Here is a 24,990-nt window from a genome sequence, read left to right on the forward strand (position 1 = left end):
ACAGTATTACTGTATAAACCTGCCATTATGGATGGTGACTTTCCCACCATTTCTCCAGCCAGCCTGACTAACTTGAGCACCCTGAGGCAATGTAGTAATTGCCTCATGTGTACTGACAACCACTTAGTCCTGAAACAAACAAATACCATATGTGAGAGATGTAATTTCACTATCAATTTGGAACCAATCCCCTCATGTAACAAAAAACAAGACATCAAACAGGTTGTCAGCTCATGCGCTTCGCCTCTCACACAAGTTCAGAACACAACACACAAACCCACACATGCAGAAGTACTCACTAGAAGCCTACCAAAAGATCAGAAACCTCCCAAGCACAAATTATCTGCACACACCTCAACATGCATAGGAACCACTGCATATTACATCACACATATGAGTGCATCACCAAATAAGCCCCTAAGGCAAAACACCTCAAGACCTATTGTCTTGGTCATAGGAACTTCATAGTGAGTCACACAGATGTCCCCCTCACCAGGCTGGACAAGGAGAAGGTCATGATCAGCTGCCAAGATCCATCAGATCACACATACACTCAGGTCACTCAACAAGTAATGTTATGACTCTGTCACAGTTCATGTTGGGGTAAATGACTTGAGACGTACCTCCCTGGTCTATATATAGAGAGAGAGGCATGACTAAACTGTCAGATTATGTGTTCCTTGCAGGTATGACCCTAGCCCTAAGCATCATTCTACCTTCACCCAGAATGATGCCACAATATAAACAAAAAATGATTGACTTCATCAATTGGCTTAGTTTCTGGTGACATTCCATGTGGATCAAGTATTTGTCTGCCTGGGAAAACACTGCCGACAGGTCACGTTGCTTTGCCAGAGATGGTCTGCACCTGTCTCCCCTAGGCTTTTGGATACTGGATAAGGTGCTTGCCCCCCACTCATAGTACCTTTTTAGACAATATCAAAACGACAAAATTTCCGACATAGCAAAATCCACTTGAGACAAACTCAAGGTTCTGCTGCTTAATGCTAGGAGTCTAAACATGAAACTGCACTCCCTGGAAGCACTTCTCACCTTAGAAGATGCTGATGTCTGTGCAGTCACTGAACCATGGTCAAGGCTGCAGAAAGTACCCCAGCTGTGCAAGGCTACAATGACTTCCACATGTTCAGACCTCAAAATGAGCATGAAAGAACCAAAGGTGGAGGTGTATCCATTTTCATTAAAATCAAGTACATCACCAGATGGGTCAAACAGTATGATTCTCTCAAATTACCCTATGCACAATTAACTATAGACAAAACACCCTACCACATCATTGCGTGCTATACATCTCCTCCATGAACCAAGAAAAGCAGAATGCCAACCTGGACTTACTGGAGTCACTCATCATACAGCCCAACACCTTAGTCATGGGAGATTTCAATTATCCCTCCATCGACTGGGTAATATACACAATCTCAAACATGCTTGCTCGGAGGTTCCTGGACTTTGTCAATGCAAATGCTCTGGAACAGATAGTGTACACCCCCACAAGGGGCTCTAATGTCCTTGACACAGTACTCACCAACATGGGTGGTCACTACACTGCCCCCTGTGTGATGCCCTCCATGTTAAAGTTGGACCATAAATCGGTCTAATTTGAAGTAACTACTGGACCCCACACCACCAACACCCCCAAAGAAGCAAAAAAACTAAGTAACGTCTCCAACGCAAACTACAGCCGACTAAGTGATGGTATAAAAAATGTTATACCCCTTGCAATCACAGGCAAAAATGACTTCTATGCAGAGATGTACATAAATGTCCTGTATAACCACCTTAGTAACGGTACAGACTTGACTGACAAGATTAAAACCAGGCCCTTCTGAAAAAAACAAGCCACCCTGGTGGACAGCTAGTATAAACAGATTGCATAACAAAAGGAAGAAACTGGTCTAAGAACAAGAGGCAACTGCCTCTGCAGAGGAAGAATTCCTCCACAGATTGAGCAAGCAAATCAGAGGTCTTGTAAAGTCCTCTAAAGTGAATTATGAAGCTAAAATAGCATCCCTAGCCAAAGACAATCATAAGGCATTCTTTAACTACATCTGAAATCTACAAGGGAGTGGCCAGCTGTGTGCAGAATTGGTAGTAAATGGTACCACTCACACTATACTGGAGGAAATTGCCAACCTGCTAGCTGACAGATTTGGTGAAAAAATTGCCCACCTATCCCTACCATCCATACCCCAAAGCATAACTGACACCAGTTCTCTACCTAGTATCTCTAGAGATCAAGTCATATCTGCGCTCTCCAAGGCCAAAAACATGGCCTCAATGGGACCAGGTAACATCCCAGTTTGCTTACTAAGCAATCTAAAACAGGATCTAGCTGACCCACTAGCTAACTAACTATGGTCTGAGAACTGGCTTTGTACTAGCAGAATTGAGAAAAGCAACAGTAACCCCTTGCATAAAGGGGGGCCATCAACCTACCTTGGGAACTATAGACCCATAAGTCTAACCAGTTTCATCTGCAAGGCCATGGAAAGAATCATCATGGGCTTTCTCAACAAGGACATAGATGACCTTCAAACTCTAGACCCAACCCAGTTTGGCTTCATTAAAGGTAGATTGTGCTTAATGAACCTGGGAGACTTCTTTGAGAAAGACACCAAAGCCTTGGATGAAGGAAAGACAGTGCATATCACCTGTTTGGACCCAGCCAAAGCCTTTGACACAGTCCTCTACTCGGGTATCATTAAAAACTCTCCCAGCTAGGTGTTGATGAATAACTAACTTGCTCTCCAACAGAACACATACTGTCAAAAGCTGATGACTCCACCTCTACCAGTAAACCCATCACAAGTGGCGTACCCCAAGGATCTGTACTGGGCACTTTACTATTTGGATTCTATTTCTCAGAAATCCAAGCTAAAGTAGACGGCCTTTGGCTTACTAAGTTCACTGATGATTGTAAACTAGGTGCAATCGAGTCCGCCAATGATGTTAACATATTACAGAAGAGGCTAACACAAACAAATGACTGGTGCTAAAGTCACGGTCTAAAACTAAACGCAAAAAAGTGCACTGTTATACTATTCGGCAAAGTGGAATTCCTCACTAATTACAATATCAGCAGTACCCCTCCAAGTTCAAATGCAATGGTGTGAGATATGGGAATGCAAGTTGACAGCAATCTGAACTTTGACCACTAGGTTTCCACAGTGGTAAAGAAAGTTTCTACATTGTGCATCTATTAAGTAAAGGCATTGCATCCAGGTCTAAGGATGTTATAACACCACTTTAATCGACCCTAATCAGACTATTAAAAGAGTACAATGCTCCCTTCTGCATGTATCTCACCAGACACCTGCAACAGTTGGAGAGACCACAGAGGTTTCTCACTAAGAAGATACAGGGCCTCCAAACCATGACCTATGTGGACAGACTGAAAGCCCTGTCACTGTACTATCATATAGGCTACTGACAGGCAACTTGTGCTTGGACTACAGGGCAGTCTCTGACCTTGAATGGATGGAAATACTGCACATTTGCAAATAAAATTGCACTAGAGTCACTCGTTCTAGGGATCTCAACCTTGCCAGTGACATTAACAGAACATGCTAGAGAGACAGGTATGTCTTCCAGAGACTGCCGCTGCTCTGGAATAAACTTCCAGTTCATGTGAAGCAAAGCTTCCCAATGACCCTATTCAAGCAAACCTGGACAAATGGATGGGTGACTGCAAATTCACCATGTCCCTCATGACAAGGGTAGTCAGTGCTGATCTGTAAAGTACGTCCATCTAACCAAGGACAATTAGGGCAACCCGGGATTAACATGGCTAGGCTTATAAAGACTGTAGGGCTGCTATCCTAGTAACCTCCTATGAATCTATGAACCTTTATGCAATGCCACAATTAAATGTCTATTCCATGGATACATTAGTTGTAAGGACATGTTTTAATGCATATTTTGTTTCTATGTACCTGTGGTCAACAGAAAGCTCATTCCTTGACTAGAAACTTTAGTAGAGAAGGTAGATCATCCTACCTGAAAATACCTAATGGGAACTTGAAGGAGTTAAGAAGTATATGACCTTACAATGCCTGCAGGTGAACAACATTTCAAAATAGAGTTGGATACTGGATTTTTGGTAAAGAAGAGTGTGATCAGGTTTAACCTGTGACATAACATGGTGTTGTTTATATTCTAGCCAGTTTAGCTTCCTAACAGAAATACTGCAGTGAGTTATGTATGTGTACCTCAAAACAAGTTTGTACTTCTTTGACGACTGCTCTCTTTTACTGTATTAGCAGTCATCCAGCCTTGTGAGGACCTTAGAAACATGCCAAAGCCTAGGAATAAGGTATAGTCTGACTGAACATAGTCATAAACAATGTATGCCCTGTTTAGCATGATCATCTTTTTTCGTACAAATTTTCTACTTCCTTTTTTGTGTCCAATTTCTTCTCCTCCTTTGAGCACTGCTGTCTTTATCTAATGAGGAATCCAATAAATCACTTCATAAAGTTTTTTAGACATTATACTGACTGGTTCTTTGAAACACAAGACATAGCTGTATTCATTTATCAAAGATCTTTGCACTGATGTTTCGCAAACTAACTTTCATGCAACAAAATTTCTCAGGTAACAATATTTCATCTGTTTACATTTTTAAGGTATTTATTTAATACATATGCAGCTACTTAGTTTGCTATTTGGTATATCAACCTACCACTTCTGTCAGCAGCACCACCTCTCATAATCCTTGCCACAACGACAGCGCCAGTGTACTCGTCCCTTCTGATAGTCGCACCCTTTATTTAAAGAAAAGCACATAAGAGTCACTGTTCAGTATTTACTCCTAGCATAGTCTGCACCTTACTCTTTGTTCAAAAGTGGATCCATTAATAAGGTTATCCTTAGGATAGCATTCTTTGAGAAACTCAACAAGGTTTATTCTTTTTCCTTTTAAATCAATGAAGATAATTACGTGCTGCTTTCTGACTTATTTTGGAAAATAGCTTTGAAATGCCACTGGTTTGTACAGTTTGCCAGTGAATCAGAACAGGAAATGAAAATGGTGAGTATAAGGGATACAGGAAGTAAACTTAGATGTACTTTAATATTTTTACAGTAACAGCTAAGATAGTGCACCTGTGAGCCAAATCCAAAAACACACCTCACAGCAGTTCTTATTTCTCTTAGTAGGTAATGGTGACAGCCAAACACACACGTGTACACACATACAAACACCCATACACATTCACACACACACACACACACACACACACACACACACACACACACACACACACACACACACACACACACACACCATGTACACAGACACACATATACACACACACACACGCGCGCGCACTCATACACACGTACATGCACTTGTGCACACAAACACACACATGCACATACATATACGCACAAACTCATAAACATACACAAACACACACACACACACACACACACACACACACACACACACACACACACACGTACTTGCACTTGTGCACACAAACACACACATGCACATACATATACGCACAAACTCATAAACATACACAAGCCCACAAATACACACACACACACACACACACACACACACACACACACACACACACACACACACACACACACACACACACACACACACACACACACACACACACACACACACACACACACACACACACACACACTCTGATACACACACACATACAAACCCACAAAACATGATCAGAAATAAGTTGAAATTCCATGAAGCCTCATACTTGTCCAGATACGAACAAACATGACAGCCTGTGAATACCTCATACATATGAACCACAGACTACAATACCAGCAAATGTCTGTAGCATTCCTAATGACATGGTCACAGGAGCAGTCAAAGTGTATGATGACCTTCACTACAATGTATAATTATGCACCATTAACCACAGGAAATGTTGTTAGATTGTCATCTAAAGACAATTCATGGTAATTATTTCCTTTTTTAAATATGTGTTATTAGAAAGTTTGTATTATTTTGATGAAGTTTTGTGCTGTGTTTAAATTAATGAAAGTGCTAAATATTAAATTTTAACCACTAGATCCGACTGCTTGCTGGTGTCTTCTTTGGATTATTTTGGATTTCACGCCGGTCTGCACTGTTGTCCCTTGTAGAAAGAACTGAATCATTCCCATCATGTGAAAACCATTCTCCCCTGGTTCTCATTTACATATTTTCACCTCATTCAGCAGCTAATCCTCACCCACACTTCCAGCTTTTTTTTAACCAATCATAAGCATCATTTTACACAAAAAGAATTATTGCAAGAGCAAAGAAGGCATTAATCAAAATGGTCAGAAACAGACTGCATCATGTGTCCTCCCTATCACCTTACACATCTTTCTGTCATAGTACAGGATATGAAACTGGAATAAGAAATGCTTGTCAATTCTACTTTGTACTAATCTTGTCAAGTTGTAAGATCCAAATCCAGCTTCATTTAAGTACTAGCATTGACTCACAGTGTTTCTTATTCTACACAGAAACGGTGACAGGAATGCCATGAATGGACATTTAGTTACTAACAATACTGTCTGTACGTTTGTAATGTTTGTCAGCAGCAGAAGCAGGGTATAAGCACCTCTGTTTCCTTTGCACACTGTGCATTCCTCTGTTTTATTTAACACAGTAATGGTTGAAAACAGTTTTTTATCATACAGTCCAATAATATGAACAGTAAATAAATAAAATCTAATAATACTCAAATGTATTAAATCAAACAGCCAACATGTTCCTGTTTCACATCATAAAAAATTAGAGTATACAGTACTGTGCTAAATTTCAGGTGCCAGGAAACTAGGTCAGACATCAGCATAGCTGACATCTTATTTCAGCTAATTAAATTGTTCATAATTAGAACCAAGATGATGTTTGGATGAACTTCAAGTTACCCAATGAGAGGAAACATACCCAGACACAGGCTAACTGTATTCCATTGCAGGTATTAATAGTTTTGGTAATGCAATCCTTTCCCCATATGATTAAGAGCTTGGAAAACTACTCATGTCTGACACAGAAAAAAATACTTATACATGACACAGACTCCTAAAATGTATTTACTACTGTGCACATTAAAATAATACTTACAATGTAGTGCAAAATACATTGCTTCTGCTTGCTTTAATGAGTAATTCATTCTGTTTATAAAACAGCAGCTGTAATGCTTCAAATATGTCAAAAGTTCCAAATCTGGTTGTAAAACAAGATACTTCTACGTCACACAATATTTTCACCCAAGGCAGAAAATGTCCACTTTCACAGAAAACAGATAACTAGTTGTAGGAGTTAGGGTAAAGCTTCCATATGCCCTTGAAGTTTTCAGAAATCAGGTAAATTTGCATCTAGTTCTTTAAGAAAAACTGTGTTTCCAAATTTTCCTTCCAAAAAGCTCCCATATTCACCCGAGGTTGCCATACTTCAGGTTAAATTGCATTTAGTTCTGTAAGAAAAACTTTGCTTCTGAATTTTTTTTTCAGAAATTTCAAACCTTGCACAAGTTCACTGGCAATTAATTCCGTAGTGATCTGTTGTTTGCTCTTTAGTTGGGCCTACTTCAGTTGGTCGATGGACTAAACTGCTGAAACTGACATGGTTGAGACCACATGATCAGCAAGTTAGTTCATCAATCAACTTGAGCATTCCAAATAACCCCAGCTAAAACAAAACAAAGTTTCTGCAGGGAAGCAAACCTTCCTATACTACCACCTCCCTGCTAATTATGTGTATCAACTCCGAAAAGAGCACTACAGAGGGGAAAAGGGCAAATTCCCCAATATTCACTGTATCACGATCACAGTCAAAATGGTCAATGGACTAACTTGTCGAACATGTTGTCTTGAAAATGTCAGTTTTGTCGACCAACTGAAGTAGATCCCTTTAGTTATATTACCTCACATATTCATCACCTTATGTGTGTGTGTGTGTGTGTGTGTGTGTGTGTGTGTGTGTGTGTGTGTGTGTGTGTGTGTGTGTGTGTGTATGTCAGCACCACGCAACACTACACTAGAGCAATCTCAAACACCTCAGACCAAACACATACACCTACTTAAGCTGGGGCTCATAGAAGTAACCTACCAAAATCACAGAGTCCTCCTAAATGTAATTCAAAAAACAGTAACCCTCCATAACCTCATATCAACACACATCACAGGCAGCACCCATGAGACATAACACCCAGGAGTCACAAAGACTGATTCAAAAAGCTCATAACACAAACCACCACACATACCAATATCCTCATCATAGATGACTTCATAATAAGACAAACTGATGCACCACTCACCAGGCTATGCAATGTGTCCTCACCACAGCTGACTCCATAATGAGACACACCGATGCACCACTCACCAGGCTATGCAATGTGTCCTCATCATAGATGACTTCATAATGAGACATACCGATGCACTACTCACCAGGCTATGCAATGTGTCCTCATCACAGATGACTTCATAATGGGACACATCAATTCACCACTCACCAAGCTATGCAATGTGAGGGTCACAGTCAGTTGCCTATCAGGTGCCTCACCACATCACACAAGCACTATAGCTCCTGCACCACAAGTACACATATGATACAGTCACTGTACATGTGGGTGTCAATGATTTGAGATGTATCTCCCTGGACTATATGAAGAGATATATGATGGAGTTCTCAGAGTATGCATCTGAGGGAGGTATGACCACAGCTAAAGAGACATATGATGGAGCTCTCAGAGTATGCATCTGAGGAAGGTATGACCACAGCTAAAGAGACATATGATGGAGCTCTCAGTGTATGTGTCTGAGGAAGGTATGACCACAGTACTGAGTAGTATTTTACCATCACAAAATATGATGTCATAATAAGAACAACAGACTTAGATTCTGGTGTCATTCAAAGGGGTTACAATATATATCTGCCTGGCAGGAGATGCTAGACAGTACTATCTGCTTTGTTAGGGATGGCTTGCACCTTACCCTCCAAAGCTTCCATATATTGGTTACGACCTTGTCCAGCCCCACAGTGCCTTTTTTTTAGCAAAGTCAGTCTTCTAAAGCTTTCAGCATAAATAAACACAATCAAGACAACATTAGGGTATTGCTGCTCAACATTAGGAGCCTTAACAAAAAAAACTCTCTACCCTGCAAGCACTGCTCTCCCTGGAAAATGTAGATATATGCATCGTCATGGAGACCTGGTTCAGGACTAGTGAAAACATATTCTCGGTGGAGGGTTTCAATGCCTATCCCTCAATCAGGCCAATCACATTAGGCACTACAGACAGAGGTGTCTCTATATTCTTAAAACAAATTTTAATCATTAGATTCATTACACAATATAACAATCTGGAACTCATCCATGTCCAACTTATTATAAACAAAATCCCTTATCACATCATAGCTAACTATAGGAACCCCCCCCCCAATAATCCCCCGGCTTGGCCCATACCTCCTACCTAACTAGTATGGAGTCACTGTGTGTTAAGAAAAACACCATTCTCCTGGGAGACTTCAACCACCCCAAAATCAACTGGGGACTCATACATCTGCAAACATGCATGTCCAGTGACTTCTGGACTTCATGAACACAAACTCAGTGCATCAGTTTGACCGTATCCCAACCAGGAGAAATAAAATCCTGGACTTAATCCTTACCAATATGCAAGAGCTCTACTCCACATCTATTACAATTTACTCTGTGGTCAAGTCCGACCACAAATCAGTCATATTATGACTGAAGCCCGAGGTATACTCTCATACCTTAGGATTCTGATAGTATGCAAAGGCTAATCTGCTGAAATGGAGTGATGACCTGTCTAAACTTCAAAGCCCCTTCCACCTCAATGCTCCCACTACTTATATGGAATTCTTTACTGCCAAGTTCTATGCACATGTAAAGAATTGCATAGATGCATCTGTCTCCCTCAGAAATAAGTACAACACCACATTAAAAATAGCCCCCTAGGGTGAAACACTAATATAAACATGGTCTATAACAAAAGAAAAATAATAAAATAAAAGTCATTGCTCACAAAAATAAATCCAACAAACAAGAAATCAATAACACTCTTGCTAAACTAAAGGAATTCTGATATGTGGTTCAAATAGCCACCCAGGTGAAAGGTAACCACAAAGTCTTCTTTAACTATGTTAGAAATTTCAGAAACAATGACTAGCACAGACCAGAGTTAAACCGTAAAGGATATCACATAATCAGACCAGAGGACATAGCCGATCTACTAGCAGATAACAGTAGCTCCAACTTCACTCCCCCTTCCCCTCCTAATATTCTCATATCGGATCTACCTGAAATGATCGACAAGCTAAAAGCACGACAACGAGAACACCGACAAGAAAAGAACGAAAGCTGAAATACCCAAAAGTGTAAATGCCCGACAAACCACAATCCCGAAACTCAACAAAACAAATCCGTTTCCGAAAAACACACACACAACACAAGCACACCAAAAACATTACAAACCTACACTAAACCTTACATACACAACTATCTATGCACTAACTTTAACCCAAACCCTAACCCTAAGGTCTGTCACTATCGCACACTTACCTTACCCGCACCCTAACCCTAAAGTCCGTCACTATCGCACACTTATCTTACCCGCACCCTAACCCTAAAGTCTGTCACTATCGCACACTTACCTTACCTGCACCTTAACCCTAAAGTCCATACCTTAAGCACACTTACCTTACCTGCACCTTAACCCTGAAGTCCGTCACTAACGCATACTTACACAGTCGAGCTGGTTACACATGTCGGTGTTTTCAGCGTCGGGATTCTGAACTGTCAATCATTTATGTTGTCGGTCTTCCGGTGTCGGTCTTCTCATTGTTGGCGTTTTCAACTTTCATTCTTTTCAGGTAGATCCCTCATATCAAATACCCACATCTACCCCCCCCCCTTCTCAAATCTCCCAAGAACAAATTCTCAAGGCAGTATTTAAGGCGAAAATACTACAGATATAGGGCTGGATAGTATATCAGGCCACTTAAAGACTAGCCTGAAACATGAATTGTCAGACTCCCTACAGAGGATATACAACATGAATCTCAAAGCAGGCTTTGAGACAGAGGAATGGAGAACAGTAACAGTCATTCCTTTGCATAACAGTGGAGCTACAATGGACCCAGGTAATTACAGACTCATAAGCCTGACCAGCGTCAGCTGTAAGGCTATGGAAAGGATCATTATGGAACTAATAAAGAGAGATATGGGTCACCTACAGACTCTTGACCCACCTCAGTTTGGATTTGTTAAAGGCAGATCCTGTCTACTTGATCTGGTTGACTTCTTCAAAAAAGTCACTGATGCAATGGGTGAGCACATGACAGTGCACACTGCCCATCTGGACCTTGCAAAGGCATTCAATACCATCCCACACTAAGGCATCGTAAATAAACTCTCCTACATAAATGTTAACCCCTATTTCTCTTGTGGTATAGTAAACTGGCTTGCAACAGAACACAGGAAGTTACACCGGTGGCTCTACTTCCTTCAACAGACACATCAGTAGTGATGTACCCCAGGGTTCAGTCCTTGGGCCACTTCTCTTTGGCATGACGTCTAGGAGATCAAAGCTAATGTAAAAGGATTGTGACTGATTTAGTTTGGAGATGATTACAGCTTGGTGCCATGATAAACTCCCTTGAAGACACCAGGATCCTACAAGATAGTCTGTACCAAACAAATAGTTGCTGACAAAACTACAGACTGAAACTAATATAATCATATCCTTTGGCAAGCATGATGTCTTAGAAACTATCACATTGACAGCACCCTCCTAAAAATCGATCCCTTGGTTAGAGATCTGAGTACCTATATTAACAATGAACTATCCTTTGATCACCACATATCCAGTATTGTGAGGAAGTTCTTTTAATCGCACAGCCTATATTTAAGGGTATAGTATTTAGATCTGAGGATACAATATTTCCTCTCTACTTGGAACACATTAGACAGATCTTTGAGTGTAATGCTCCTTTTGGTATGTACCTGTCTGACCACTTGTCATAGCTGGAATGACTAAGATGCTTCCTCACTTAAAAAATCAAGGGGCTAATTCAGAAAAACTACACAGACCATCTAAAAGCCTTGTCTCTCTTCTCAGTATCATACTGGCTACTGACAGGCAACCTCTCCTTCACATACAGAGACTCAACAGACCCTGTTCTGTTCAGAAATCAAATGGTATCAGGAACACCTGCTTAAGGGACCTTAATCTCTTCTGCAAGAGTAACAGAACATCCTGGAAAGATAGGTATGTATCACAGAGAATGCCACTTCTACATAACCATCTTCCCCTCCACATCAGGCAGAGTACTTATTTTACTCTATGCAAATGTAACTTTGACAAATACAGGGGTAACTGCAGATTCACCCCCAGTTTATCAGCAATGGCCCTCATGAATACAGGAAACGTAATTACCCCAACATATACTTGTCTGGCCTGTCTTTGGAGAGTCATACTGTAAAAAGATAAAGTCTAATAATTACTTTGGGAATGTAGGACTAAGCTTCTTAAGATCCTCACTGATCAATAGCTTTGTTAAGTACCTGTGAACCAATTTATCTAAAGGAGATTGTAGTGAGACTAGATAATATGGCCAGAGAGCTGACACCGGCATTTGGCAAGTTTCTGAAGATGACCTTGTAATTGTGCACAGATTTTTGGGTAAGATGTTTCCTTAAGGCAGGAGCAAACAGAACTTCTATAGTTTAGGATCTGGTATACAGAAGTGGTGAATCTCTGCACCAGAGTTTGGTTTTATGGTCTGTACAGTAGGTGCCGAATGGTCTTGACTTCTAAGGTTTTGTGTGTGTGTGTGTGTGTGTGTGTGTGTGCGGGGGGGGGGGGAGGAGTTCCTTATTAGTTTAATTGCCAAAAGAGAGATGGTTCAGTTGTGTACAAGTGCAAATAGTTGTGATCACAATAGGTCTGTCTGTTCTTTCTTAGACCAGGAGCCATTTTGCACTGTTGTTCTTGTTTTGGGGATATTGTGAAGAACGTATAGATATTGATGACTGCTTAAATGAGTGTGGAGTATGTCTTTGAGGCATATACTATTAGAGGAAGGCCACATTCTAGTTTGGATAGGAAAATACATTTGGTTATTGCTGATTTGGAAGTTTTGGTGTGAAAGAGAAAGAGTTTGTTGACACGGAACAGTAGTAAGTTAATCTTTTTCCTTGTATTTTCTGTGTGTGGGCTGAAGTTGAGAGATAGGTCTAGCCGCAGTTCCAGATAATTGAATGTGTTACAGTTTCAATTGTTATCTGATTTCTGCTTTAGACATTTCTTCTTCTTCTTTGAAAGCATAATTTCAACAAATGGTATGCAAATGGATGCCTTGCATTGCTTTCGTTGTTTTTTTGAAGTAACAGTTTATTAAAGAACTACATTTCGCAACATAATTGCAACAAAGTTTTATAGCCCGAAAACAATTCCACCATCATTAAGTTACCACATATTGTTGTTGCCAAAGAAGTTTCCCAGTTGTATTTGCTCCCTATTTTGCAGTCTTTTTAACGAAAAAAATAAGTAAAGCAATACATAAATTAACAAAATAGGGAGAAGCTATTCCAGAATCCTAAAAAAAAGAAGAAAAATCAGTCTTGATGTCATCCTCATTGTCCTGAACAACAATCTTTGATATTAAGTAAGGTATAATTTATCCTTGCTTATAATAATTTATTATTCCATTATCTTCAAAGCTATAAACTCACCTGTCTGCCTCAGCCAGCATCCTTATCACTATATTTTCCAATTTTCCCACTTCTTTTTATAACTTTCCTCATTTATCCAACCAGTAATAATTATTTCCTGATTTGGTTCATAGATTAGTACTAGATTAACTGTCCTTGTGGGCCATTTTAAGACCAGCCAATTATCCCATGTGAGAATCAAACGCTGCACGTTGTGTCTGTAAGGTAAACACCTTAACCATTATGCCAACCTCCCACCCAAAAAAGCATAACCATTGCACAGAGATAGGTGAGACAGGCATATGTATACTGCTACAAGGGGATATATTCATACATACACACACACACACACGCACTCGCGCGCGCGCACACACACACACACACACACACACACACACACACACACACACACACACACACACACACACACACACACACACACAAACACACACATTTGCCTGTTGCGAGATTAGAACTCCTACCTATCTATTAGTATACACTGTATCACTAAGTACTTATTGCATGCACATGTGTCTTGGATCAAATCTATAAGCTCCTTCCTATCTGGCTTTTGTGCCCTTTTCCATTTCCTAGTAACAGTCTTTCTACCTGCTAAACCACTGCACCCAACAAGGCTTTATCATATTTGGTGTACAGACCACATTGTGGTAACCCCAAGAACTATATCAGCAGGGTATGGACTCCTATCCCTGACTGCAGCAGACAGAGCCCTCTTAACTTGTGTACTTTAGGCCAACACTAAAAGATATCAACCCTGTCACCTACCTTAGCTGTATTACACCTCCAAGGCTTACTAGATGGGTACATTTTTCTCCATCTACTGTGAGTGTAGAAGCATTTCTATTAAAGACTTCCAAATAAAATCTGGAATTTCCTAAGCTTTATTGTTTTTAGACCTCTATATACTTCAGTGTAGTGAATTTGCTTTAAATGACAGTGTATTGATTTCTCCCACCCCTTTTTCACTTTGAGTTTAGTATAAAGTTTGTTTCTTCGATTGTCTTGTATAATCACAATATCAAGTATTTGCTTTTTAATTCGGTATTTCAAATTTTTAAAAGTTTACTCTCAACAGCAGTTCCATTATTCTACTGAACTCCTTCTTCATAACACTGTACATCTTTCTTTGCCCTCTGCACATTGTACAATCTCTTCCCCAACGTGCCATATCTTTCTGAATTTCTCATGTCCAAAAAGTTTAGGCTTCCACCAGATATTCCTAGTATTTGCACTCTAGACACTTCTCAATTCACCTCATTATTACATTTTTGCCACCTTCCATCACAATGACCCTGTTCTTGTTTCCTTCATCTTTACTCCCAACTACAAGCCACGTATGTCTTTCTGTAATCTCTTTCCATATACTAATTGTGACCTTCCCTTTAGCCAGAGGTAAGTGTCTGGGTCCATTCCCTACAACTATATTTCCTGCTTACCTAGTGCTATCCACCCTGCCTGCACATTATGGTAATTCCAAACAGTTAAAAAATTTAATTGAGTGTCTCTCCAACATACCATCTCACCAGGGACTTCCAACTCACCCATTCTGTAAAGAGTATGAAACAGTCCCATGAGACTGTGAGTTCCACATGAAGTTCACTTGAGCAATGTCTAAATCACTATAAAACTCATCATTCTGATTCAGAGGTACCATTTGAAAACAATATATCTCTATTGGCAAATGAGTTCCAAAGACATGCATCTGGAGTGTTTCTCCCCGGGCCTCCGCTGAAAATAGGGTCTGTCCTAGTCGGACTTTCCCGGTCAACAAATGTTAAAAATAAATAAATAAATTAAACATTTACAGTGCTTGCATCATTTTGGACCTGTATCTAAATGCAATATTCTCAATGTTTTCAAACAATTCAAAAATTCTACTTTCCAGTGAGCTTAAAGTTTACCTTAGAGGTTTCTTCAAATTCTAGGCCTGATGTATGCTCAGATATTTTATAGTTATGTTGCAAAATATTTGGAGCTTTAGTTCAAAGGAGGGCTGGAAATTAACTGACACTGCTTGCGTTTTTTTCCAAATTTACCCAGCACCCAGACAGCATCCCAAAGTTATCTAAAATATCCAATAGTTTTACTCACTGAATCTCAGGATCGGACAGGTATACCCACAAATCCTTGGTGTACAATGCCAGTTTTGTCTCTTCCTCATCTAGCCTGATTTAATCTTGTGTCTTTACAGCTTAAGGTTCCAAATAAAGAACAGGCAGTAGGGGAGAATTGGACAACCTTGCCCTCTCTTCCTGCTGAGCTGAAAAGCTGGGGTCAATTAATTTATCTTCATGTAGGTGTAATCTCGCTTCTAAACATTTTCTGTCAAACCAATACAATTTTTGTGAAAATCCTATCCTATGTCACACATTCTATAAATAATGCCATAATCCCACCTCACTCTGTCAGTGACCTTTTCGGCATCCAATATGACCAGCAGTAGTGGCCTCTGCATCTTATTTACCTCTTGGATAATCACTGAAGTTTTAATATGTTGTCAGATGCTTGCCTCCCCTTAATAAAGTCACAGTGATCTTCACATACTAATTTTAGAATCCCTTCTGCCAGCGTGCATGCCAAAATTACCATCCCCATAAAATCACCATATAGTTCTGGTTAAGGACAGAGATTAACCTATATGGATATAGTGAGTAAGGATATTTCCCTACTTTCCAACTAGTGGAAACAATTCCTTCCTTCTGTGATAAGGGCCTCCTGAGGAACTCGAATCCTGTTCAACAATATTAACAGTTTAGTCTTCATGATTTATCCATATAATCTGTATAATGCAAAGGGAATCCCATCTGCTCACCATACCCTTAAACTGAGTTCCTATTCCTCTAATGTTCCAGTCTCATTAACCTTTTTTGCTTGCATAGGCATACGTTGTGGAAATTCCACATCCCCCATAAAATTCAGAATAGCCTCCTCATTCAGTCACTCATCTAGTTCCACTCCATGCAGCCCTTCAAACAATTCTGTAAAGAGATCTGATATTTTTACTGGGGTTCTAGCCTACCCTCTCTGACACAGGGTACCCCATAAAATAAATTTGCCTTTCTACTTTTACTTGTCTTAAGATTGTGGTCACAATCCTTTGTGCCTTTGACAAATTTCCCAGAAATTCTCCATATTTCACTCTCTAACAAAGAATCAATTTCTAGCTGCACTTTCAGTATATCTTCCTCTAAACCTCTCACCCTTCTGGCCTGCATGTTAGCCTGCAATTTAAGCCATTTCTGCCAATCTCTGAAAGCCATTATCTCATATTCCTGCTTCTTCTTGGCATAATTCTGTAATGCCCACTGTCATTCAACCTTGTCTCTCTCCCAATTTAACAACACAAGTGTCACTATAATGGGCCCTCCCTTGACCTTTCTATTTTCCATCAGTCAATCCATCCATCTAGAACCCCCTTTTCCCATTTGCATATGTGGTTGGGGTGTCACATCAACAGTGGCCATCATCTAGAGTCAGTGATCATATAATTATGTATATGTCCTTTTTCTGTGCCTTTTGTTTCTCTTTCACTCTCTCAGTCTAAAATCCTGCACTATCAGTATTCTAAAACTTAAATTCCAATGCTCCTTATTAATACTGTCTCTTCCTTTAGCTCTCACTATCTACAAATGTACCATGTATTTTTGACACTAATGCTATTCCATTCTGTTTTGCCTCTTTTACTCTGTATACATATGTCCTTCAACAGTTAATCCTAATATTGTTTGTTATATACCAGATAGTAATGGATTGCACCCACCCCCAAATTATACAGAGTTGCAAGTTTTTAGCAGAGTAAACACAACAACCAGACTTGCAAAAGCTTACAGAACTAACATATTAACTCAGTCTAATGGAAATTTACATGGTCATCCCATTATAATCTTAGTTAAGCTCAGTTCAAAATGGTACCATTAAAAGTCTGATGTCTCTTCTCTGCTTGACCTGTGCTTAGTGGTCTACTCCTGGATGTTTTATAGCACTAGAATCAAAGATAGCCTCCATTAATCCTCTGCACCTTATGTTTCCCCTCCCCCTTTCCTCTGTAATTAATGCTACAACCTACTTTACCTGTCAGCCTGCACTTTCTTAATTATTTCCACCTACTGCATTTGTGAATCTCTCTCTTTTCTGAATAGGCAGTTCTATGTTGGTTTGTTTTTTCCATTCTTTTTCAAAGCCTGAAGATTGACTGATAACCACTTAATCCATTACTATTGTGTCTTTCTACCCTTATGCTGTTTTCATTCTATAACTTTAAATGTTACATAGTCAAAGATTTACTTTTTGCATTTACAGTAGTAAGCACCCTGAGTTACTTATGAGCAAACTCTAGCACTGCCAATTCTGTTGATTGTTTTTGGCAATATCCTAGCCCTAAGGGGTTGGAACTCACTCCATTTGCCCTCACTATGCTCAAGTTAAATTAGTTTCCCTACCCCACCCCTATTTCCCACCCAACCCTCTTCCTCTACATTTATAATACTCTAACTCCTCCCCCTTATTGAATTATCCAGTAATCTTCACCCGTACAAGCAATATCCACTGATTATGTTTCCTCTACGCCTCCACTTACATCATTTCCTTTTCTCCTTTTGTTATACTCTCTCCCTCACACCACTCTTTTAATAACAATGTATAACTTCAACTTCTTTCATACCACTGCTTCTAAGTACTATACCAGCCAGTAACTTAATGTTTACCTAATTTCCTCCACTACTACCCAAATAAATAAATTATTCTACTGAATCAAATATGCCGTTAATCAGCTTGTCATCCTGCTTGCTCCTGCTGCTCACTTATTTTACATCCTACCATAACCCAGTAGTAACAAATACTATTTGTCCAACTCAATCCCAACCAGCCAATCACGCTCTCCACCTTCATACCAAATATAGACTGCTTAACCTCCACTCATACACAATTAATATAAAACTGCTTGCAAAGATAACTGATGAAACACAAACAGAAACATTATTTTTTTAAACTAAAATCCTCTTAGCAGTTGTCATTCACCCTAATCCTTGGCCCTACCTCTCAACAACTAAACTAGGGTACACCATCTGATCTCCCTGTCCTAACTTCTCACTCTTCGACATCCCTTTATAATCTAACTTTCATCACTATAAATGTCAGAAACATAAAGAACATCACTGAAACACGTGGAGCAACATCACTGAATTCCATGCTTGAATATCTCATTCTAAGCTTAACATTCCAACTATAATTGAAACTTGGCTAAAACCAAGCATAACTCCCTGCATTAAAGCATCAAGTAAATAATTATCTATCCTGGAGTAAGCAATACAAATTTAATTTCCAAAGCATCCTTATATATTTCATCATTAAATAAAAGTGAATGTGCTTTACCAATGCAATCCACCAAATCCGTGGACAACATTGGTTGAGGATTTCCAAAGTGAGGTCAGTAAAACTGACAATACAGTAAACAGCAGCCATAGGAGTCATAGGATCAAAGTAAGAGTAATAGGAGTGCCAGAGTCTATACACAAACGAGTTTTGCAGCTGCATGTTTGTTTAAATCCTGTAATTGAGAAAATGCAATGTGTGCTGGAATCTAGACAGACCAAAGAAGCAACAGACATGTATTGGTCATCCTTCAGTCTGCCAGAACCAGAGATTGGGTGGTACAATTTAGCAGAAGGAAAAGAGTTGCAGTGAGGAAGCACTCTTAGAAGTTTGTAGTGGACTTTTCATCACATTTATATAAACTGATGCAAGCTATACTGCCATTTAAAAGAATACTAGTATAATTGGGCTTCAAGGTGACTTAAACTTACCCTGCAATTTTAATAGCAGAAACAACTGACCCAGGATGTAGCTGCAAGGCACACGGGAAGCTGAAACATTTGTGATGCGGGGGGGGGGGTGAAAGCACAGCTTTATTGTAATATGAAAGAGGATGACAAAAGGCACTGTATGGACAGGGAAATAGAATGGGAGATGACCTGTAATAAGTGCTACAGGCAGGTATCCTCTAGTAAATCCTGATCCTGGGTGACTTCAACTACCCAACCATAGACTGGAAAACTACTCATGCCAGAACACAAATGCCTAGAGATTCTTTGATTTTATCAGTGCAGAAGACTTGGAGCAGCTAGTCGATACCTCCACAAGAGGTGATAATATCTTGGACCTGGTATTAACCAACATAAGTAATCACTGCAGCACCCCTACAGTATCATCCTCCATGGCAAGTGAGCATCTCCCCTGATCCCCCTCCAACTAGGGTCAAACAAAAAAACTTCTCCAAAGCTGATTACAACCTCCTGACGGATGGTATAAACAGCTTCACAGCCATTCGCCCTATGTTTGAACTGGCACCAATGACTAAATCTACACCATAGTACCTAATGAGCACTTATATAGATGCATGGAATCAGGAATACCTGGTAGGACAAAATCATCCTCTGCAAGGAAAAGTAACATGTCTGGTGGACATTTGCAATAAATAAACTATATAACAAAAGGAAAAAAAATTGCTGTCCAGGACGAAGAAGGAGCAAGTGCCCAGTTAGAAGCAATCTCTCCTTAGCCTGAACAAGCAAATAAGAGCACTAGTGAAATCCTATAAAGCCAACTTCGAGTCCAAATTGGCCACATCTACTAGAGACAATCATAAGGCCTTCTTCACATATGTCCACAATCTCAAAGGATGCACCCAGATCTGCTCAGAACTGGTGGTTAAGGACACCACATACGCAAATGCTGTAGATATAGCCAACCTACTGGCTGACAGATTCAGTGAAAACTTCACCCCTCAAACATTCGACCCCACACAGTTTGGCTTTGTCAAGGAGAGGTCATGTCTTTTAAATCTGGTCGACTTCTTTGAGACAGTCACCAAAGCCATGGACGAGGGGAAGATGGTGCACACTGCCTACCTTGACATGGCCAAGGCCTTTGACAATATTCCCCACTCTGGCATAGTAGACAAACTCTCTCAACTAGGTATCAATCCATATGTTATCAGATGGGTAGCAAACTGGCTCACTGATAGAACCCACCTAATCAAAACAGGGGAAGCCACTTCAAGCAGTAGGCCCATAACGAGCAGCATACCCCAGTGATTGGTCTTGGGGCCTCTATTATTTGGGATATACATCTGTGAGGTGCAGGCCAACACCAGTGGGCTATGGCTGGCCAAGTTTGTAGATGATTGCAAGCTGGGCGCAGTCATCAATTCCCCAAGTGATGTGGACGTCCTCCAAGAGGGTCTCATCCAAACAAATGACTGGTGCCAGAAACATGGCCTCAAGCTGAATGCCAAAAAATGCATCATCATCCCCTTTGGGGAGAGTGGCATCCCCACATATTATCACATTAATAACTATGTCCTAAGCATGCAATCAGTCATGGGTTAATAGGTAGATACTAGGCTATCTGCCCGAAGGCATTTATAAGTCTAGCCAGAATGTGTTGGCTTTCGTCGCCCCCTTAGATTAGTTCCCTGTGCCTCTGTCCAGCAGAGCCACTGAAGTGATCCTCGGGGTAAACTTTTTGTTTCCCATCCACTCGTTAAGGTTTCTCTTGAAGAGTGTTAGCGAGGAGCTCTGCCTAATGTAGACTGGAATCTTGTTCCAAAGCATGGGAAGTCTCTGGGACAGGAATCTACCCCTCCAGCATGTCCTATTTATTGTTGTGGTGAGGTTTAGATCCCTAGAGTGTGTGGCTCGAGAGGATATGGTTTTCTTTAGGTGGAGCATGTCCATCAATTCTGCATTGTACATGGCCTTGTATGTCAGGCAGAGATCACCTCTGAGTAGGTGGTATGCAACCGAGTACAGCTGGAGTTTCTTCAGTCGAGCTGCATAGGGCATCTGTTTGAGGCCAGTGATCCTTTTGGTGAGGTACTTCTGTGCTCTTTCCAGCTGTTGTAGGTGTCTTGTAAAGTACATCTCAAATGGGGCATTGTACTCTATGATCATCATTATGGTCATGAGGGATTTGGGCACCCAGGTTGACAGCAACCTGACTTTTGACCACCAGGTTGCTTCTGTTGTACTGAAAGCTTTCTATATGACACACCTCATAAGTAACGGTATCTTCATCCAGGGAGAAGGAGGTCATAACATCCCTGTATTCTTCCCTTATAAGGCCAATTTTTGAGTACAACGCCCCCTTCGGCATGTACCTCACAAACATATGCAGCAGCTGGAGAGACCAGAGAGGTTCCTCACCAGAAGACTCCAGGGCCTCAAACATCTACCATACACAGATAGGCTAAAATCCCTGTCTCTCTACTCAGTTTCATACAGACTCCTCAGAGGTGACCTCTGTCTGGCATACAAGGCGATCTCGTTCCTCACCTTGATAGGACTGCTGCATATCTGCAAGTCAAGCTCAACTCGAGTAACACGCATGCTCAACCTCAGCCTGATCTGTGACATCAATAGGACTTGTTGGCAGGACAGATTTGTGTCCCAGAGACTCCCCCATCTGTGGAATAGACTCCCTCTCCATGTCAAGCAGAGCACCTCATTATCCCTTTTCAAGTGCAACCTGGATAACTGGATGGGAAACAGAAAATACACCACTGGGATTCCACCTGTATCCCTGCTGGACAGGGGCTTTGGCTTCTGACGTGTCTAAACATGGGCTAAACTCCTGGCTTGGTTTATACGGGCCTCAGGGGCAATAGTCTAGTAACTTCCTATGATCCTAACAGAAGATACATCCATGACAAAAGTACCTTTGCTGGCAAACAGCTGAATCCTCAGAAAGGACCACCGATGATGAAGAATCACCCCTGCAGAAACAACAAAAAAGGACATCTATTAACAGGATCAGGAAGAATTCCTGCAGTGCAGCAAACATGGCAAGGGGATCATGTAAATCAATGGAGTTTGATACTATTTCCTGAGAAAGGGAGTATCTCCAGCAGCACAGCTTGGTCTAACATATTCTCTGGCTCCTCAGCCTCAGCAGATGAACAGTAATGGAGTACAGAGAGGTTAAACAAGATGGACAGAAGTGCACCAGATGAGTGACTTCACTTTATGTTATGATGATGGATGATCCTGCTTATCTGGCCTAGATTAAAATGTCTGAACACAGCAAACTAAGTAGATATGCCTTGGCCCCTACTTTGACATATTTTATTCAACTATGTATACATTACATGGTTACAGATATATATACATATATATATATATATATATATATATATATATATATATATATATATATATATATAGATCTAGGACGTTTGCTCGAATGAGCAAATGTCTGAACACACTTTAACAAAAGCGCTTTTATCGAAAAAGCACTTTCGTTGAAGCATGTTACAAAAAAAAAAAAATACTACCCCCCACACCCCCCCCCTACTTTAATATTCTCCCACTGAGACCGCACTACAGTGGGGAAAAGGGAAATTTCCCTTACCCGCAACGTAGTACAGCCTCGGCAACAGGCATACATACACGAAAGTGCTTCTTCGGTGAAAAGTACCTTCGCATAAGTATGCCTCACCGTTTGGGTTTCGGTCGTTCGCTCATTTGAGCAAACGTCCGGAACCCATATATATATATATATATATATATATATATATATATATATATAAATATATAAATGTATACATGCATATACATACAATATACATACATTTATATAAATATATACACATATATATATATATATATATATATATATATATATATATATATATATATATATATTTGTGTATATACAGTGGATATAAAAAGTTTACACACCCCTATTAAAATGCCAGATTTTGTGATATAAAAAATCAGACTACAATAAATCATTTCAAAACTTTTCCTACCTTTAATGTGACCTATAACCTGTAGAATTCAATTGAAAAACAAACAAATTTGTTAGTGGAAAAATATAAAAAATAAAAAAACATACAATAAGCTGGTTGCATAAGTGTGCACACCCTTAAACTAATACTTTGTTGAAGTCACTTGTCTGGAGCTGGATTTGGAGCTTTGGTGGCTAAGAAGAGAAGAAGTTCCAGGTGTAAATATTGATTCTTCAAACAATGTGCCCAGTGATCTTCCATTTCAATAACTGTTAACCTAGAGGAAGATATCATTGCAGCAGGGATCAAGGTATGGGAGGTTTTCTCTATGTTTTACTGTACAAGAAATTAAATTGCCCCCATGGTGTTTTTTAGTAGCTTTTGCCAGACCAATTAATTATTTGGAGAACAAGACCTTGAACAGGCCCCGTACCTCTCAACTGTCCAGATTTTTGCCTCATAGTTTTGGTCTGATCCTTATAAAATTTGTGGTTTTCTGTAGAATCACTGAGGATTGAAGTCACTAAATAAGGACAAATATTTGAGTTTCAGACTTTTTTATTTAAATTTGTTTACTGGGGTAGTATACAGGTCAATATTGACCAATTTCAGGTTCAGCTTGGATGAAATAAAAAAACTTTCCCAAGTAAAAAATATAGCAATGTAAGCAATAACAGACTAGTTCAGACTAATTACATACAAAAAGCTGTGTATATACATAGTAGTGAACAAGCACAGTGCAATGTACAATATATACATTAGTTTAATATCCTTCTGAAAATGTATACAAACACAAAACTTTCGAAGTTGATAAGAGCAATATTTAACATCTGTCCCTATCTTTGTCCCCCAGTTATTTTAGGATTTGTCCAGATTTCTTGTGCTGAGAAGTTGAGAGGTATGACAAGCCTATAACTTACAGCAAACTTGCAAAGGTGGTCTCATGGCTCAATTCTCATGTGGCATAGGACATTGATAGCTCCCTTGTGAGGGTTTACAAATGGGGCAAGTGATAGGTTGTAGTAAGTCCTCGTGAGGTTATATAATACAAAGGAGTTTCTAAAGGACCTACACCCAGACCATAACCAGCCTGTTCTACTAGATACTCCCACACCAGGGAGGAAATGCCTGAGGTAGGTAATTTCAGGCCCATATCCCTTATTAATCTGAATCTAAAAATCTTCGCCAAGGTATTCCTGCACAATGAAATGACCTTCTCCCATACTTCATTTAAAGGAGGCAGAACGGGTTTGTTAAGGGCAAAGACATATCAAACAATCGGTAGGAAATGGCTATTTTGTTTTATAAATACGGATGCTCCCAAATTAAGGCAGGGATAATTTTGTTCAATATCAAGAATGTCTTGACGCTTTGCAGTGGAATTTCTTGTTTAAAGATATTGGAATAGAGGAATTGCGGGACCCACTTCATAAAGTGTCAATGATCTATA

At 40.0% G+C, this 24,990-nt stretch overlaps 1 protein-coding gene across 2 annotated transcripts in view; it reads right to left on the reverse strand.

Moving 5' to 3' along the window:
• MPP3 (MAGUK p55 scaffold protein 3) overlaps positions 1-24,990 on the reverse strand; it is a 1,051,423-nt gene that overhangs the window by 582,777 nt on the left and 443,656 nt on the right. For both annotated transcript variants that reach the window (XM_044055336.1, XM_044055335.1), the window contains exon 7: positions 4,703-4,784. In XM_044055336.1, coding sequence (XP_043911271.1) covers positions 4,703-4,784 — 82 coding nt within the window. The remainder of the gene's footprint in view (positions 1-4,702; positions 4,785-24,990) is intronic.

Source organism: Protopterus annectens, chromosome 13.part0 (assembly GCF_019279795.1).
Source record: "Protopterus annectens isolate FY-2018-M chromosome 13.part0, PAN1.0, whole genome shotgun sequence".
Lineage (NCBI taxonomy): Eukaryota > Metazoa > Chordata > Ceratodontiformes > Protopteridae > Protopterus > Protopterus annectens.